At 41.2% G+C, this 19566-nt stretch overlaps 1 protein-coding gene across 4 annotated transcripts in view; it reads left to right on the top strand.

The window, feature by feature from the left end:
* The window catches only part of LOC147726667 (zinc finger MYM-type protein 1-like), a 54385-nt gene extending 40016 nt beyond the window's left edge, over positions 1-14369 (top strand). For all 4 annotated transcript variants that reach the window (XM_086960727.1, XM_086960728.1, XM_086960725.1 and 1 more), the window contains exon 2: positions 11620-14369. In XM_086960727.1, coding sequence (XP_086816853.1) covers positions 11643-14213 — 2571 coding nt within the window. In that variant the 5' untranslated portion in view covers positions 11620-11642 and the 3' untranslated portion in view covers positions 14214-14369. The remainder of the gene's footprint in view (positions 1-11619) is intronic.
* The last annotated feature ends 5197 nt before the right edge of the window (positions 14370-19566 follow it).

The raw sequence follows: 19566 nt of genomic DNA, 5'->3' as shown, positions 1-19566 counted from the left end.
GGGCCATTTTCGCCCGTCTTTAGCGTGCTATCAACCCTATAGGGGGTTGCTCAGAGTCGTGATAGGTGGCACCCAAATCTAGCACCACTTTCTTCGCTACAGGTCGTTGCCTCAGTGGCAGCGTCCTCGCAGACTGGCACCCGGCCTTGTGCACTGTCTGCCGTTGCTAGTGGGCCTTGCCTTTCGGCCTGTGTGAGCCTGCTTCCAGTGTGCTAGTCGTTGGACCCCGCAGCCAACTCTTGCTAAGTCCCGCCAAAGGCTGTTGCTATGCTCCGCGTTGGGCCTGCCAGCCCGACCTGCTGTCCACCTTAGACTCGCCCTATCATGCGCACCATTAATAAGTTCTCCCGTGGTTGGCTCTCGGACGCTGGGCTTGCAGCTTAAATTCGCTGCATTTGTGACAGGCAGTCTGAACTCCAGCAGCCGTACTTCTTACGCCCCCAGAAGCTGGCCCTATGCAGCGCTACCCACCTCCGACGACACTGGTACCAAGCCCAATGCTGCGGAGGCCCACCAGCTGCGCGCTTGATTATCGCGCTGGCGCCAAGGTGAGAATTTCTGGCTTCTTTGCGCCCCCGGGACCGGCTCTCACCCGCTGTCTTGGAGGTCGTCTGCCCGGATAGCTGTCTCTGAGTTGACCGTCCCACTGCCGGTCCCAAGCGAAGGTTGTGGTTTTACTCTGTGATTTGACTATGCAGCTTTAATTCCGATCGATGCTGTAGGTTCACATCCCCCTTCGTTGCAGGCTCCCACTCACTGTCAACGAGGGCGCCACCCCAGCAGCCCGCCTCTGATCCCACGGTGCCTCCACAGCTCAGGAGCCAGGTATCAGTTGTCCGCCCCTTCACTTCGCTGGGCTCGCGGCCTGGGCGCCATGTCCGCCGGAGAGCATCTGGTTGCGTTGAGGGTCGCCCTGAAGCTCACTGGCTCGTAAACTGTTCTCTGATATGGCGCTTCGCTCGCACAAGCCGTGCCACTGTCTATATGGCACAACTTGGATCTTTGCTGATGACTTGGCTAGGGAAAGGGGCCCGCGACAAGGAGTCTCCAGATTCTCCTCCCCTCAATGCCTAAATCATCAAGAAGAATTGCTTGACATCTGGGTGGACCATAACGATCACCACCAATTGCCAACATGTACGTGAGAAACAGTGTTTTCCACTGCTTCCATGGCACAGGTGGATCTCCAGGAGAAGCCAAGAAAGGTGGAGGGGAAGCCATCCTTTGATCTGCCATCACTGCAATAAACCCAACACAATGAACTAAAACAATTGAAAATAACAATCTAATATAATAAATTAATATAATAAGCTACCACAATAAACTAAAACTCATAATGCAAATATTTGTCTCCTTATTGTAGCAGTCTATTGCCATGTTCATTGTAACTTGTCAATAGTCCTTATTGCAGCAGTCTTATTTTTATGTTCATTGTCATCGGCCAATAGTCCTCCTAATACAGTTGCCGGAACAGGAAACCGGAAATTAATTGTTGAAGCAATACGCAGGAAATCACAACCAGAAACCCAGAGGTACGAAGTGAGAAGAGTATTTTACGTTACTTCTTTTCTTTCCTCAGTTACACAGTATCTTGGGATTTTAATACATGCCCTGATTCTGCCGTATGTCTGCCTTGTCCGTGTACTAGTGAACACATATTCAAACGATGTTTGAGCAATCTGGATATTTAAGCAATCTGCCGTGTTTGCCTGTTTGTCACAGCTCGGATGATACGCTGAATGACATGGCAGATGGCGTAAAACAAGCTTACACAGTTTTCCAAATGTTGATTGTGCTAATATAGTAACAGGTATGGATTTGTCTCTGTTCAATTAAGTGTTTTCAAGGGACTCTCTGTAGCCTTTTACTCCTGCAGAGTAAAGACACGTCACGACCTCCTCGCCACATTGTTAGTATTCCCATATGCGAGGCATGCATTCTAGTAAGCATAATAGCGTTTCTTCTTTGTTTACCTTTGTTGTGTATATAAAGAATGAATTCTTTCTATTTTATTAAGCAAGCATGACCCACTCCCCTACCCATAATAATTTTCCTATCACAAATGAGAGGCTGACCATTTTCTGTGTTAAGGTAAGTGTGTCACAATTACAAACTTAAAGGTAGTACAACACTAAGCGAATAATTTAAAGGCACCACATTAACTTCACATGCTATGTTTCTTCACTTACTGTAGCAGTAAATGCAGCTTTCAGAATGAGGTTAATGCGCTGGCGGGAAACCAAGCTTAGTTGGGGACCCGTTCGCAGGCAGAGTCTTACCTTCCATTAGGAGCTGTGCTTAGCCAGGTTAGAGGAGTGCCTCGATTGTGTTCTTTCTGCAATGCATTCCTAGGAGTAGGTGTGCAGCTGAAGGATAATGTTATACGTTTTTGGTCAGAGTGAGAGAGAAATTAATCCTAAAGGTATTTAAAATCCACTTGTGGTTTCAATTTAGTGCTTCAATGGAACCCAGAAAGTGCTCTTCAAAAAGAATCACACTGAGGTGGAAAAAAATGAGGCAATGATTTCAGTATCTCAAAGTAATCTGAGGGGCATCACTGATAAGGTAGTTAATGATGCATTACAAAAAGCTTCAGAAAAATAGGCTTTCAGTTCGGATGTGGAAGAAGCCATAGAGATACAGTCACAAAGGAGTACATTAATTCAGAGACACCAATGGCAGGATGTAATGCAACACATAAGGACAATTTATCATTCCTAATTGTCACCTTTATAGCAGGAACTCAAATCAGTATGCATACCATTTTAATGGAGTTTTTTCCTGTATGGTTTCTCTTCACCTTCATCCTAACATGTTTGAGATCATTATAGGCAAGACGGGAATGCCATGGTTATACCTTTACACCACAAAGGAGGACTCTTTTTATCATTGGAAACTCTTCCTTATCTTCTCCTGATTTCTCCTAGTCCACTTCTTTAGCCACACCTCTTCCGCAGGTCGGCTTACACCTAAATCTAACAACCTAGGTCTTGAAAGGTTAGCTCTCCATCCCACTAAAGTACATAAGATGTTTCTAATCTTCAGCCCTCTGTGTTGGAGACAATGTGGGCACAGAGGTTCTTTCATCATCCCTTGATGGGAATGCACAACCTATCTAGAAGGAGATAGCAATGGCTTACAGAACATATTAGGCTTCCCTTTGTCCTTCAGACTGTCCGCCTTCTTGTTAGGTAAGGTTGCCTCTAGAACAATTGGGGTGTTCGGAAGACGTTGCCTCCGATATACAAGGCAGTCGAGAGAATAAGTGAAAATCCTACTCAAGACATTGCATACATTGAAAAAGATAGTGTCAGAAGAAGAATCTAGTTCCTATTTTATGTAATCCATTCAAGGTGTTTTTAAAGGATGGATTTCAAAATGTTATTTCGCCCTTTACTTTAAAAGTCCATTGGGCTCCTTTCAAAGCTATCTAATATTTAAAAAGTCCCATTTCTTTGGTAGACGAATTGCCAGGAAGACAAACGTTTTTCTTATAAAACACCTATTGTTGATTCACCCTCACCAGCCTGGATTTAGTTTTAAGAGGCCTAGAAGATAGACTTTTGAGCCTTTACAAACAATAGGGTTCTCATATTAAACTGCTAAAGTTGCCTTCCTTCTAGTTATAACCTTTGCTAGACACGTGGGAGAAGTAGAAGCCTTGATTAAGGATCCTGCTTATGCAAACATATTTCCTCAGGATATTGTCCGGGCCTGCACTGAAATGTATTCCAAAGATCAATTCTAAGTTCCATTTAGAACAAGATATAATATTGCCGGGCTTTATGTCAAACCCTCCTTCTCCAGAAGAAGTAAAATTATACACCCTAGATCTTAAAGAGTAATTTTGGTTTATGTACATAGAACTGATTATTTTTGTAAAAACAACTGTTTAACCCCTCCCCTGCTGATGACGGAACCGCTCCGTCATCAGCTACAGAAGAGCTGTGCTGATGACGGAGCGGTTCCGTCATGGCCCAGCCGCCGCGTCTGCGCGGCGCTGATTTCGCGCGGGCGTTCTAATGAGCGGGGCGGGTCGGGTCATGACAGAACCGCTCCGTCACCAGCATAGCTCAACCGCGGCTGGTGACGGAGCGGTTCTGTCACCAGCATGCGGCTGCCGCACGGCCGCCCCGCCCCTTTAGCGCTGCGGCGGAATAGCCGCCGCAGCGAAGGGGTTAAATAAACCAATTGAGGAAAAAGACTGCTACGGTCAAATCTACCAATTTTTTAATGCATACAAATCTGTAAATGAAAACATTCCTTCTGGTGTATATGCTTTGTCAGCAAGAGGGATGACCACCTATTAGACTGAATCAAAAGGTATTTTGTGGAAAGAAATATGTAAAGCTGCTACATGGACCTAATTTTACACCCTTGTAAATCATTGTCAATTACAGGTTAAGGGAGAAGGGGATAAATGGTTACTAGAGTGGCAGCCTGTGTTTAAGTTTACAAGATATTGTATAAAGAACGGAAGTATTATCTGTCATCATTTGATTTTGCCTCATAAGTTTACAAAATAAACTATAGGATGTGGAAAACGTTTTGGTTGGTCCCTCATCAGAGAATAACATTTCCCTAATTTTCCTACCCATGATCTGTATATTTGTAATTCTTGGTGTTTCAGGAAGCGGTGTACTGAATTGAAAGTAATATGGAGGGGTGGAGTGGTAGTCCTTGCTTTTCAAAAACGAAAGAGGACTAATAAAGAGTTTATTCTTTATAAAGATAACCAGCGTAAATCAAGAAGAAACTTTATTGTGCTTACCATTATGCCTGCTTTGCATATGGGAATGTTCAAAACATTAGGAATGTGTCTAGGAAACTCAGACAAGGCGTAATGAAGATTACTGGTAAGTAATCGAGTTATTACTATTATCACTACCATTTATGCGTTTTTATTTTTGGACTTTTGTTTAGCTGCTGTTTTTCTCTCATGCTTGATGTGATTTTACTCTGAATGAATAGGTATGCATACCAGTATTTTATCTATACTGAATGCAATAAACTAAACATTTTGGACAGTCTCAGGGTAGAAATATATGATTTTGTTTACTGTGCCTGTGTATTTCCTATCAGTTACTGTATATGATAGTGTCCCCTTCCAATTCATCGACCAATGAAGAAGGAGCACAATAATGATGAAATGTTTAATCCATCTGTGCCATGCATGTTGTCAATGCTTTTTTCATTACCGAACACTGACCACAGTTTCAAAGATTACTGTATTAGAATGGCAACAAAGACGCTTCTCTGTACGGCATAGTATAAAGTGCTGTTCAAAGCCAGATAAAGCAGTCAATTAATTGCTATAGAATTGAAGCAAAGTGCCACACTGGGATTAAGGCTTGAGTGCAGGTGGCCTTTGAGTTGTCATTAAAAGAACGAGATAATATCTTGACCAAGAAATATTTGTGTAATATTACATTTCAAAACCACCATAGTCCCTAGGAAAGTCTGACGGACACTAACCAGAAAGACTTATGGAATATTTAGAATTGCACAAAAACCCTGAATATGCACATGATGGTACACTTTGGAACCAAAAATGTCAATAACAAAAATCCAATAAGGATATGAAGGAGGAAAGAAAACATCCATGAGCCATACTTAAAACAAATAGAGATATGTTGGGGGATGTTAGAATTCTGGCTCCTTCTGGATTATTGTGTAATATAGAAAGTTTGGTCCATGCACACAAAGTAAAATATGTGAGTCGGCTGAGGACCTGCTTACCTGCAGAAGACAGGTTCCACTGCCTGTAAGGTAGCATGGGGTAAAGAGTTTCAGAAATAGTCATTTATGTGTGTACAACGGATGTCGGGTTTGACCTAGCCACCTAAAAAACTATAAATGCTTACCATCAGTTTACAGAAATTTATTTCTTTCATTATTTCTTACTTTAAATATCTTTATCGTCACAACCTCACAGACAAACAATATTATTACTCTCTCAGCCGCAAAATTGTTATTTCGTGTTTCCAAATGTTAATATACGTGTGTATATGTCTGGATCTTCCTTTTCCTGCATTTGCTTAGCTGGAAGCCATTGTCTGTGTTGCAACTTGTGCATTATCTTGAACATGCTTCCTTTCAGCACTGGTCCCTGTATGCGATAGCTTTGCTCCTTGCCCCTGCCCCTGCATGTGTCTGTATCTGCATGCTATTGTGTCTTTGCATGTGTACCCATTAGTGTATTTGAATGTGTCTAACCATTCATCTGCTTGTCTTTTGAAGTTTGTCTTCATTTATGATTGTGTTCATTTGTGTCTTTAGGAAGTTCTTTAAAGGGAGCAGTATTGGCTTAATATAAGCTTACAGCAATCATTGTTGCTGGTTAATTACTGGTAGTACTATCTAGCATACTCTTTCAGATGGGAGAATATTAAATCAGCACTTGAAGGAGTGCTTGGATCTCTTCTAAAGTTGTGACACTGTTCCCTCCAGTTGCATCTCCAGGTGCTATTGGCAAAGTATATTTTCATATTTATTTGTCTACACCTGATGGAAGGTAGTGAATGTTTTAGACAATACTCAGAAGCTGATCGTTTCAGTCTGTTCATGTGAGATGTCCATGTTTGAAAAGTCACAATGCTCGTGGGTGACCCTTCAGTGTGTTATGTGACAAGTAGAACAAAGTAGTCATGTCCATGTTAGAAGATGCTTCTTTTGTGCACTTTGGTGGTCAATGAAGGTCACTGAAAAGGTGTGACAACCCTGAAGTGTTTAGTCAAGGCCAATAACCAGCTTACCTTTTTAGGTCTCGCCTCTCAATGCGCATGGGCTTTGAGCGGAGCGAGACTATAGGCGCTTAAACATCGTTTAACCAAGCACACGATTCCACTGGCGATTCCTTGCAGTGCATGTGCTTTTTAGGTCATTGCGCAAACGCAAGCCCTAAAAAGCGCGTGCACATGCCACCAGCCTGCCTGCTTCGCATTAACACATCAAAGGCAGCCCAGCCTCCATCCCGCAGCCCCTGCTGCTTCACACCCTCATCGCCGCTCTCCCCGCTCCGCCCCCTGCTGCGGCCGTGCCGCATTTTTCCTCCCCCCTCCCCACAGCAATGCCCTCCGTCTTGTTTTTTGTTATTTTTTTTTGGTATCGGGCATTCTATTCCAAAGTGATGAATGTTAGTTGACTCCAGCTACAAGTTTTTGACTTCACCAGTTTCAGATGGATGATAGGTCGAAGAGGCTTTCTAGGTAGGATTCGATCCTGTGATGTTGAGTCTGCACACAGATTTCAGCAATGGGCACTGTGCGTGTTGAGCTACCTTGCTGCTTCCCAAGTGCTAATGTTGCCCACAGCAGGCGCTTTGACCAGCAGACCTGTCTCATTCGTGGGAGGCAGGCTTCCTCTTCCTTGCCAGCTAGCAGACAGTCATTACCTTCACTGTGCAGTTCTCATATCTTAAAATGCAAACGCAGAGGCATTTTGCCTTTTCAAGCAGCTGAAGTGATAACTCAGACGAGGTATTGAATAAATGGCGCCTCCTTCCTTAAAAAAAAAAAAAATACCACTTCTGCAAATGCAATCCATCTGTACTCGATGAGGTGGTTTCTGAGCAAGATCCTGGCCCAGGATCTGTTCTTTTCTCGTGCCAGTTCTCACAGTAGGGGAGGTGGGGCTGCAACAATGGACAGCCCTCTAATTATTCTCAAAACCTGATAAACGCCTACTACAATGTGCTTTGCACTGGGTTCCTTGTACTTTTGACTGCACTTTCTCTACTGCAGTTCTGTTCTTTGAGTGTTTGTGAGCCGCCCAGCACCGCAGCTCCTCTCTGGTGAGGCCCCTTGCAGACGGCTTCACCCAGACGCCGCACGGGGGTGTATTGCTCGCCCCTCCCCTTCGCAGGCCTTGTTATAATTAATGAAAGCTGCAAGCGAGCTTGAGACTTGAAATGATTCAATTATCTCGACCCAGACGGGTGATTTGAGGACGAAGGCCGCTTTCTGGTTGCTTTGCAATAATATCGTTTTACCCGAAGGCTCCTCCTTTTAAAATAAGCACGTGCTGAATTGTGTTACTTGCTCCAAAATGCTTTTGTTAGCCCAAAGTCGTCTTGGTAAGGGAAAAGGATGCCCTCACCTCTTTCTATTCCGTTAACTTCTCTGCTATATCTAGGGCCTTCGAAACAGTTTTTTGTAACCCGCTACAAAAAACAGCTTGTGCTGCCAGTTCAAATAAAGTCTTCACCAGCCCCGAGAAGCTAGCAAAGTTATTCCTCTCTGGAATAGTAGGGGTGGACAATCACAAGTCTAGAAGCGAAGTGAAAGGAGTAAACTAACTTTCAGCAGCACTGGTTCTCTTAGTTGAGGTGGCATCCTCATTGTTTTGTTCTGCGGGTGCAAGTTTAGGGCTCAAATATTAATGTGAAGCTTGTTCATTTAAATAGTTGGTTTAATAACCACATATTGGTGCATGTGCAATAGTGAGTGCCTTAAACCCGATTCTGAACTCTACTGATAACCAACCGATGAAGACTGTGAAGGGCTATTGACACAAACTATTTTTGCCCCATTATCAAGAGCTCCTGCGGGTTAAATGTATTTGTTTCAGTCATAATTGACTTACATTGTTGGATTTTCAGACATGGTTGTTTTGGCAGTGGTAGAACAGTGGACCTGAACAACCACACACACACAACCACCCACACCACAAACACAACCACACACACCACAAACACAACCACACACACCACACACACAACCACACACACCTTCACATCCCCTCACACACCCACTCACCCTCACACACCCTTACCCCCTCACCCTCAGTCACCCTCACACTTCCTCACCATCACACACCCTCACATCCTCTCACCCTCACACACCCTCCCCCTCACACACCCGTCCCCACCCTCACACCCCCTCACCCTCACACCCTCACACCCCCTCACCCTCACACCCTCACTCATCCTCACCCTCACACCCATCCTCACCCCCTCATCCTCACACACCCTCACTCACCCTCACACCCCCCCTCACAACCCTCTCACTCAGCCTCACACACTCACCCTCACACACCCTCACACCCTCACACACCCACTCATACTCACCCTCACACCTCCTCACCCTCACACCCACTCACCCTCACACACCCTTAACCCCTCACCCTCACACACCCTCAGTCACCCTCACACTTCCTCACCATTACACACCCTCACATCCTCTCACCCTCACCCACCCTCACCCCCTCACACCCTCACACCCCCTCACCCCCTCACTCATCCTCACCCCCTCATCCTCACACACCCTCACTCACCCTCACACCCTACCCCCCTCACAACCCTATCACCCTCACTCAGCCTCACACACTCACCCACCCTCACACCCCCTCACTCACCCTCACACACTTACACACCCACTCATCCTCACACCTTCTCACCCTCACACCACTCAGTGCTACAACACATATTGTGTTGCAATAGGTGTCACATTTGCGAAAGATAAAACTATTGGCATTGTAAATAACAAAGCTATTAATTTCGCTATTTTCAAAACAAGCACATAAATAAAAAATGTGTCCTTTACAATACCAATAGCTCAAACTTTCCTAATGCGAGAACTATTGCATTGCTGTGCTTCTCTCCCCTGCTGCACTCTCCTGCTCTCTAAAGATGTGGCCTAACGACCAGAGCTGCCATCTAAGTCACGTAAATACAAAACATGTTGCATTCCAAATGATATAGGTGTCACATTCGCGAAAGTTATAACTATTGGCATTGTAAATGACAAAGCTATCAATTTAGCTATTTTAAAAACCAACAAATAAATAAAATATTTTTCATTTACAAGACCAATAGCTCCAACTTTTCTAATGCGAGACCTATTGCATTTCCAATGCTTGTTTAACTTGAAATCCCTTGATAAACTGGTTGCGTCGATACAAATATAAGTAATTTGTTGTCAGTAATTTGTTTTATTAGGTGCCGTCTGCTATATGAGTGATCCATTTTTTCCCATACTGACCTGAAGCTTGTTAGAAAGTCTCTTGATTTCACAATAGACCTTTTTTCTTCAGTTTCAAAGACTATTAATAATTCTTTACCATTGACGTAAAATAGATACAACTCCAAATTCTAACGTGAAGCTCAATGTGCAACCAGACTTATTTCAAAGGTGTACGCAACACACAGATCAAGAGTAGTAGAAGTCTGACAATCACTCCCTGTCTCCAATATAACTTAGCAATACATTTGTTCATTAGGAACAGCTTAACAGTTAGTAAACTGTTACAGAATGTTTATTTAACCTACAAGGAAAAAAAGAAACGCAGAGAGTTCTTAAGGGAGGCGGAGTGCAAGAAAAAGTGAGTAAAAAAGGGGAAAGATTGAAAGATTTTCAAGAAAGCAAACAAGAGAGGGAGAGGGGGAATGCATTTTAGAACAAAAGACCGAATGAGAGAGGGGTTTGATAAGTTCGGGATGGGAGTAAGAGAGCTTGATAATTATTAATATGATGCAGAGATACACTTTAGAAATAGTCTGAACGTGGCCATCTGATGAGCAATAATACAATAAGGAATTTTGACAAATTATGTTAAAGAGAAGAATGACCAGATTTCTTCCCTGAATGCATTGTATTAGTAACTAAAACAATAGGGCAAATTCCCACACAGTGATACTGATGTGGCCCCTTTCTTGTGAATTATAGACTACGTCTTTGTGTTGTTACTTTTCGAGAAGCCCATATCAAAAATTCTAAATTACAGAGAATTTTTCTTTTTTTCTTGATGGGTTTTTTTCTTTCTTCAATCAATGTTATTTCTCAGAATTGCTTACATGTTACAATCAGTCTCGCACATATTTGTTCATAGCACAGCCAATGCATGTCTCACCCTCTTATAACATGCAAGTCTGGGGGTTCCTGTAAACTACTTTTTAAGTATGCAAGTTGTATGCAACTGGTAATTCTTTTAATGATTTTTATATGCAAATAGGTCAGGGTTGTTTGTGTAAGGTATTTGATAAGGTAATGAAGTAAAGATCCAGTTTGTCAAAGTGATAGGGCCATTTGTGTCTTTATTTTAAAATCTCAGCCACTTGAGTGCTGTTTTAATGAGTCCCTCCACTCCTGGGTGTTATTTTAGGTAAAACCTAGCTCCTGTGTTTACTAACCACATGCCTTTTCCCCTGCAGTACTGTTAACAACAGGTGTCATAATGCTTCAGTGAGGACTAAAATCTGTGTATATTATAAAATGTCAACAGTGTTCAGAAGTGTTCTTAACAACTTGTAAGTGATGTGCCCTGTGGAGTTTTTAACCACCAGCTGAAATTCTATCCTTAATTTTTATTGGCTTGATAATATGGAACGGTTGCTTATTTGCTTTGGCAGAAAGGATTTGTATGCAATTTTGGAAGAGAAAGTGAAATATATGCACAGAAAATGAGAGATGGGTGGTAGATATGTCATATCATAAGCAAAAATATAATCTGACTGAAATATTGTGTTTTAAGTATAATTTACAAAAATGCCATTTACAGTAGTCCCATTCCATGCTAGTGGCAGAATAAGGCTTGGGTGTGTAGCCTAGTATTTATCCATCAGTCCAGTGTTAATTTCTAGCTGGTTATTTTCTAAATGATGTTTTCTTCTTTTGATTATAGTTGGCAATGCAAGAATACTTGAAATGGATATAACATCGTATTACTCGCATTCCAAGTTCATCAAACGTCCACATGAAGACACTAAAAACAGTGCAAAGGAACTGCCACATGAGGACAATATTCCTACTCGATCTTTAAAAGGTTTCAATTTTGTGTGGGAGGACTCAATGGAAACCGATGCCACTTCAAATAATGGAGAAGTATTAGGAGATGAGGAACCTTTATCACTGATCATTCGAAGTGATGCTAGGGAAACAGACCAAGCCTCTGTCCTTCCTAATGGAGGAGTCCATTGCAGTTACAATAGTAAAGTTACAGTTGAAGCATCAATTAATTGTGTTAATCAAAAAGCACCCGGTCCGAGTGATCTTGGACAGTGTGTTACAGAAGGGCCGAGACAGCCTATCCTAAAGGAGTACCCTCTTAAAAAAATGGGAGTTCGTTTCAGATCTTTCAGGCCACAATGGTTTCAGACGTATAAATGGTTAGAGTACTCTGTTTCCAAGGACGCAGCATACTGTTTCCCCTGTCGCTTATTTTCTGTGTGTCAGTCTTCTTCTCTTTGTCCTGGAAGCAGAGGATTAAAAAATAACACTTTTGTTACTGTAGGTTTCACCAATTGGAAACATGCTTTGGGAAATGAAAAGGGAATTTCACTACATGATAAATCTGCAACACACAAAAAAGCCTATGCAAGGTGGGAGGATTTTGAAAGGCACATAATGAAAGAGATGTCACTCATGAAAGAACTTAAGGAAGCCTATGCCAAAGAAGTTGAAGAAAACCGACATTACATTAAAACAATTGCAAAAATTATCCTCTTAACAATTAAAACTAAAATTGAGCAAGGAGAGCATTGCTTTACTACTGATAAGCTGGACCATGGACATATACGTGAAATTTTATATTTAATTGCAGAGAATGACAGAATTGTTAAGGAGAAACTTAATGAAAGACAAAATATACATTATTTGCACCCAAACATTCAAAATGAGCTTGTCTCAGTTATGGCTGCTTTAGTCAGAGAAGACATTGCAGGCAGCCTTAAAAACAGTCCGTTTTGTATTCTTGGGGCCGAGGCAAATGATTTAAGCAAAATGGACCAACTATGTGTTGTCGTCAGATATCTTCATAATAAAACTGTGAATGAAAGTTTTTTAAAGTGTTATAACCCTGATTGTCTGGATGCTGATTCACTAACTAATAACATTTTAAGTGTATTCTCATCACTAGGCATTGATAAAAACAAATGTGTTGGTCAAGCATATGAAGGTGGCTCAGTGATGAGTGGTCAGCTTCATGGTGTCCAATCACAGGTTCAGAAGGAGGTGCACCAAGCACTTTATGTTCATTCCATGAATCACAACCTTAACCTCATAATTGTTGATACTGTTAAGAATGTACATATGGCAGCTGAATTTTTTGTTAAACTGCAGAAGCTATATGTGTTTTGCAGAAGTTCTGTAGTTCATTCTCTATTTATAATTGTGCAAAAACGAATATCCAAAAGTCAGGTAATACTTTTAAAACAGTTAAGTGATGCAGGATGCATATGTCAACATTCTACATGCAAAACTGTGCTCCTGACCCTTGAGCCTCTTTTGGAAACACTTAATGTATTGGCAGAAGGGAGAAATGCAGAGAGAGCCATAGAAGCAAATGCAATTCGTCAGACCATTGACTTCAACTTTATTCTGGCCCTTGTAGTCTTTGAGGACATATTGAAAAGGACACAACCCTTATCAGACATGTTACAAACAACAGATTCTGACTTGGGATCCGCTGTCCTCCTGGCGAAGACCGTAATACATGAACTCGAGGAAATGCGCAATGAATCCTGGAAGACAGCATTTTCAACACAGTCAAGAGCTTCATACAAGATTTGGGAAGAAGCTCTACTGCTCAGCGCTAAATGTGGCATAGCAGCACCCTATGATGACAATACGCCATCTAACAAGAAACGCGATTGCCATCTGCCTTTCCATTTATCTGACAGTATTATAATGGAATCTGTGGGACACAGACTTCAAATCAGCAAAAAGGAAGATTACCGTACACATTTTGTGCAAGTAGTTCTTGACAGGGTTCTCAAAGAACTAAAATTGCGCTTTTCAGTTGATTCTTTACAGATTATGGAAGCCGTCCAAGCGCTGAACCCCAGATCACAATCTTTTCTCAGTGTTGAGAAATTATTCCCAATGGCTACTTACTACAGCTGTAATCTTGATGATTTAACAGTTGAAATTAAGCAAGCAAGCCAAACTCTAGAGAGGAAAAAGACTTCCGATTCCTTTGAGGTGAGGACGATTCTTGAGTTTACAAACTTTCTTGAATCTTATGCTGTTCCATTCTTTGAACTATACAAGCTGTGTAAAATTGCATGTGTTTTACCAGTCAGTAATGCATCATGTGATAGAAACTTTCCAGCACTAAAGTTAATAAAGTCATATCTCTGTACAACAATAACAGAGGAGACGTTGTCCGATCTTGGAACTCTAGCAACTGAATACACACTTGCAGCCCAAATCAATATGGAAACTCTTATTGAACGGTTTGCAACAATCCACAAGAATTCTAGAATAAACCTTTACTAATGTAAACAAGGGGGTTGTGACATAGAATATGATGTGTAATAAAGGATCGTTTTAATGTGAATTTCTGTAAATATGTCATTAGTTATTTTTAAGATAATCTTCATACTGTCTCAAACAACAGGGATACAATAAAAATGGCATGCATTAAGTACCAAAGCAGTGTGCATAAACAGCTCTGTTTTAATGTTGGGTCTAAAGCATTTCTTGATACATTTTGTAGTTGAGGTCACTATATATATTTTTTTTCTAAATACAGTACAATACAATAAAGTGCCATGTGTATTTTAATTAAAAATAAACCACAAAATTCCTTTAACAGATCCAAAAATGTGAATATTTTTCCACCTTTTGCTCCTCTTTACAGCCTTGAATAGCAATCGATCTATTTGTGTTCGTTGTGTTAATTAGTATGGCATAGTTATTCTTATGCCCTATTTCTTTGAAATTAAAAACAAGTATACCATCCAGAGTTTTAATTAAGAAATTAGCTGGGCCTGTTACCTCATTGGACTAATGCATCCGCATTAAGGATATGTGCATAACCACGTTTACACAAGTTCAAATTCTTGCAGATCTACTCAGTGTGTAAAAGTGAATGTTTGCTCTGTAACTCTACACATATATTTTGTGTTAAATTAAATTTGTAAATAGATGCAAATGAAATGGAGTCCTCCACCTTTTTTTGTGTGTGTGTGTATGTATAAGTATATTAACAAGGGAAAACACACTTTATTTGACCCCCCCCCCCTTTTTCTCGGCCCCCACTTGATAGATCACCCCGACTCTTTCCATGCACAGCAAGATCTAACCTGATACTTTTGTTGAACATTTCTTGAAGACAAATGACGCCAAAGATATAGGCAAGTCAAAAAACACTTTTCTATCAAAATATGGTCGTAACTATAACTACCTACTAGTGACTGACCGGTAATATGTGTGTGTATTCTTTTTTTTTTTTTTTTTTTTTAAATTGTTTTTATTATTCATCAACATCAGGATTACATTTTCATTATATTATTCACCAAGATCAGATAGTTAACCAAAAAACATTCCTTTCAGTAAATTAATCCTTATACAAAATCCTCATACAAATTCTGACTTCATTCATTCTTCCTAACTCAAAATAACACAAATTGTTAGATATCTTGCTACAAACTTAAACCTCCCCCAATTTTTGTTTCCATTCTATTATTGGAGCCCATATCCGTCTCGCAGCTTCTTTTTTTGCCCTTCCCTTTTTCTCAAATAGGGCCTGTTCCAACGTAAATATCGGCAAAACCCTGGAGACCCATTGTTGTACTGTCGGTGGCCTGGGGTCTTTCCAAAGCGACGCTATGCATAGTCTACTTAATACCATGGCTATATACAAAAACTCATAGTGAGGTATTTCCTATCCATGCTTTGTTACTCCTAGAATCATTACTTCATCGAGTAATGCTATGTTCATTCCCAACGAGTTCTTGAAAAATTGTTCCAACTCTTGTTTATATAAATCTAAAACGGGGCATGAGGCGAACATGTGAATAGTATCGGCTTGATTAGATTGACACCTCGGACAGGTTATACCTCTATTTCCACCCCACTGTGCCACCCTGTGGGGAGTGTGGTATAGTTCGAACAAAGTTTTATATTGCTGGGTTTGCAGATTTGTTGCCCTCAGCACGGTGTTTGACATTTTTAATGATTTCTCAGCCTCATTCCCTGTCAGCCCCAATGTTGTTCCCCATTTCTCATACATTTTATCAGTCGTCTTCCTTATATTTACAAATTTCACCATATAATTGAGATATGGAGCAACCAGTTTCTTTTCTTATATCTTCCATTATATCTATTTTTTGCATATCAGCGCCCCCACCACGCTTCTTTGATGAAACTGACCTAACTTGTAGATATTTATAAAAATCTCTATGACTTAGATTATATAGCCGTTGCGCACTCTCATAGGTGATTATTACCCCTGCCGCCCCTATCAGATCTCCTATAGTTTTTACCCCTTGCCTATCCCAGCCTTTCATTACAGAGTCATGGAATATTGCTGGGAGCGATGGATTCCCATATAATGGTGTATAATAGCTCAATCTGCCCAATTTTATCTTCTTTTTAATGATAGACCATATTGTTATAGCGGCCCCCAGGGTCTTAAAGCGTACCTTCTTATAATAGCTTTTCTCCACATATTTGAGAAGCCATCTATCCGAGTCTTTGACCAAAAGTTCATATACATCTGGAATCACATCCCTCCCTCTCCATTTATCCGTTATATCTCCCCCCAGCATCCCTCTTATGTACTGCAAAACTGCAGCCCAATAATAGGCTTTGAAATCCGGAAGCATTAACCCACCACGTTCTCGAGGTAGCGATAAAAAATTCTGACTACGGCGTGTTCTTCCTCCTGCCCATATAAATCTGTTTGTTACTCCTTCTAGCTCCCTAAACCATTTATTGTCGAATAGCAGGGAAATGGTCCTAAAGAGATATAATACTTTAGGCAAAAATGACATTTTTATCACATTACACCGGCCAACTGTGGTCAAATGTAGATTGTTTAATCTGTTAAACTCGAGCTTGGCTTTGCTGATTATAGGTTCTATATTTTTTGCCACTACTGTCGATATATCAGAGGAATTAAAACCCCTAAATACATCGCTGTTCCAGTAATTCTTTGGTCCACCAGCGTTATTTTTTGGTTTACTACAACCTGTGTTTTATCTGTATTTAACTTGTATCCTGATAATTTTCCATATGTAGCTGCCTCACTTTCTATTGCTCGCAATGCCGATTCGGGATCACTTGATGTAACCGCCAAATCATCCGCGTACCCCAGAGTTTTTGTTTCATATCCATTCAAAACAATTGGTCGAATATCTATATTCTGTTCTATTTTTCGTATAAATGCGTCTATATATAGGGCAAAAAGGAGCGGAGAGCACGGGCACCCCTGTCTGGTTCCCCGCCCAATCGTTATTATATTGCTCATTTCGCCCATATTCCTAAATGTTATTTTTGGATTAAAATATAATGCTCTTACCGCATTTATAAATATGCTCCCTAGATTCACTTTTTCTAGCACAGCCCAGAGGAATCCCCACGAGACCCTATCAAATGCTTTCTCTGCATCTAATAATATTAATGACATAGGGTCTCGTGAGGCTGCTGTGCCATCAAACAGGGTCAACACTCTTCTAATATGCTCTGCAGTGCCTCTCCCAGGTATAAACCCATGTTGTCTGGGGGATACGATCTTGCCTATTACACTCCCTAATCGATTTGCCAGAATTTTCGAATAAATTTTAGCATCGCTGTTCATTAAGCTAATAGGTCTATATGACCCGGGATTAGTCGGAGGTTAATTTTTTTTAATGAACACAATCATAACTGCTTCGCTCCAAGAGTGTGGGGGGGGGGGGACACCATTTTGGATATTAGTCAATAAATTAAAAAAGTCCCCTTCTATTTCAGGCATAAAGGTTTTATAGAATTCTAGCGGGATGGAATCCGGGCCAACAGCTTTTCCGGCTCGAAGATCAAAAATTGCTTTCTGCATTTCCCCTCGACTAATTAATGTTTCCAAAGCCCCTTTATCGGCCACATCCAGTCTTTCTAGGTTTGCTCCTTCTAGAAACTCCTCTATATCCCTTATCTCGCCCCCTTGATCCGGACTATAAAGTAGCTGATAAAATTCTTGAAATCTTGCGCATATATCCCTAGGTGTTGTTACTTTGCTTCCATCTTGAAGCATGATCTCAGCAATATCACCCTTTGTGGTCACCTGCCTTGTTCGAATAGCTAGTATGCGGCCAATCTGTTCGCTGTATTCATATTGTTCCTTCCTCCATGCCAGGTATTTCCCTGCTGCTTTAGATGCGAATATTTCCCCCACTGCAGCTTTAGCGATTGTTAATTTCTGCAATATTGTTGTAATGTCTTGTTTAGACCTGATGGCCACAACAAGTTCTTCCTCAATATTAGCCACCGTTCTTATTCTCTCTGCCATCTCCTCCCTTTCTGTCTTATTTCGTCTAATTGAATAACTAAGTGTCTCTCCCCTTATGCCTGCTTTCATTGTGTTCCAAACTGTAGCAAGTGATGTTGTTCCTCTGTTTACCTCTAAAAACCCTTTCAACCATTCTCTCATATACTCTATGTACTTAGCATCTTGTAGTAGGGCCCTCTCAAAAGACCAGTTTGAGGTTTGTTTATATTGCGTTGGGATTGAAATATCTAAAATCAGCGGGTTGTGGTCTGAGATGACCCTTGGGAGCCTATACACTTTGCCTATAGCTGCTATTGTAGGGGAGAACAAAACATAGTCTAGCCTTGCTAATGTTTTGTGGGGTGCAGGCGGACTAAAGAGTCTATGGGAATTAACAAGGGAAAACACACTTTATTTGCCCCCCCCCCCTTTTTCTCGGCCCCCCGCTTGATAGATCACCCCGACTCTTTCCATGCACAGCAAGATCTAACCTGATACTTTTGTTGAACATTTCTTGAAGACAAATGACGCCAAAGATATAGGCAAGTCAAAAAACACTTTTCTATCAAAATATGGTTGTAACTATAACTACCTACTGGTGACTGACCGGTAATATATGTGTGTGTATTCAAAACCAAAGTAAAGTTGCACTTAGCTTTGGTTATAATGCCTTAATATTTGTTTAAAAACCCTCAACATTTTACTTAAACACAATCAAAGAAGAGTAATATATTTTGTGTTAAATTAAGTTTGTAAATAGGTGCAAATGAAATGGAGTCCTCTACCTTTTTTAAAATGTTTACACGTGTGTGTGTGTGTGTGTGTGTGTGTGTGTGTATATATATATATATATATATATATATATATATATATATATATATATATATTCCCTGAAACAAACCAAAGGTTACAGGGACATTATAGTTAGGCACAGATTTCACTCATACAAAACCATTGAAGTTCAACAATTATAGTTAACCTTTGCTAACTATAACTTACGCCTTGCAATGTACTGCTTATGACCTCACATATTACATCACTCATGACATGGTCCATGACATCACAGGTACCGCAGTGGACATTCCTTTCCACACTTTCCCCACTACACCGGCCCATGGCGCTCTCATCATTTGGCATCCTGGGAGTTGAAGTCCTGGATTTACCCACAAACTTTTACAGGTGCGCAGCATTGACTGAGGGGAGGGACGGACCTACGCCAGTCATCTAGAGGCAGCAGGAGTTAACGAACATCACAAGACTTGCATCAGGTGTTGGGCACTGAAGAAGGCAGTCCTTGTCGAAATGCATCTGCCGCCACCGCAACTGCTGTCTGAACAATAAAGTCTGCCTTACCTGTTCCCCTCCGGGTCCTGCTTCGTT

Source organism: Lissotriton vulgaris, chromosome 3_1, assembly GCF_964263255.1.
Source record: "Lissotriton vulgaris chromosome 3_1, aLisVul1.2, whole genome shotgun sequence".
In the NCBI taxonomy this organism is placed as follows: Eukaryota; Metazoa; Chordata; class Amphibia; order Caudata; family Salamandridae; genus Lissotriton; species Lissotriton vulgaris.
Note: the sequence above shows the minus strand (reverse complement) of the source record. Positions and strands in the feature narration are given on the sequence as shown.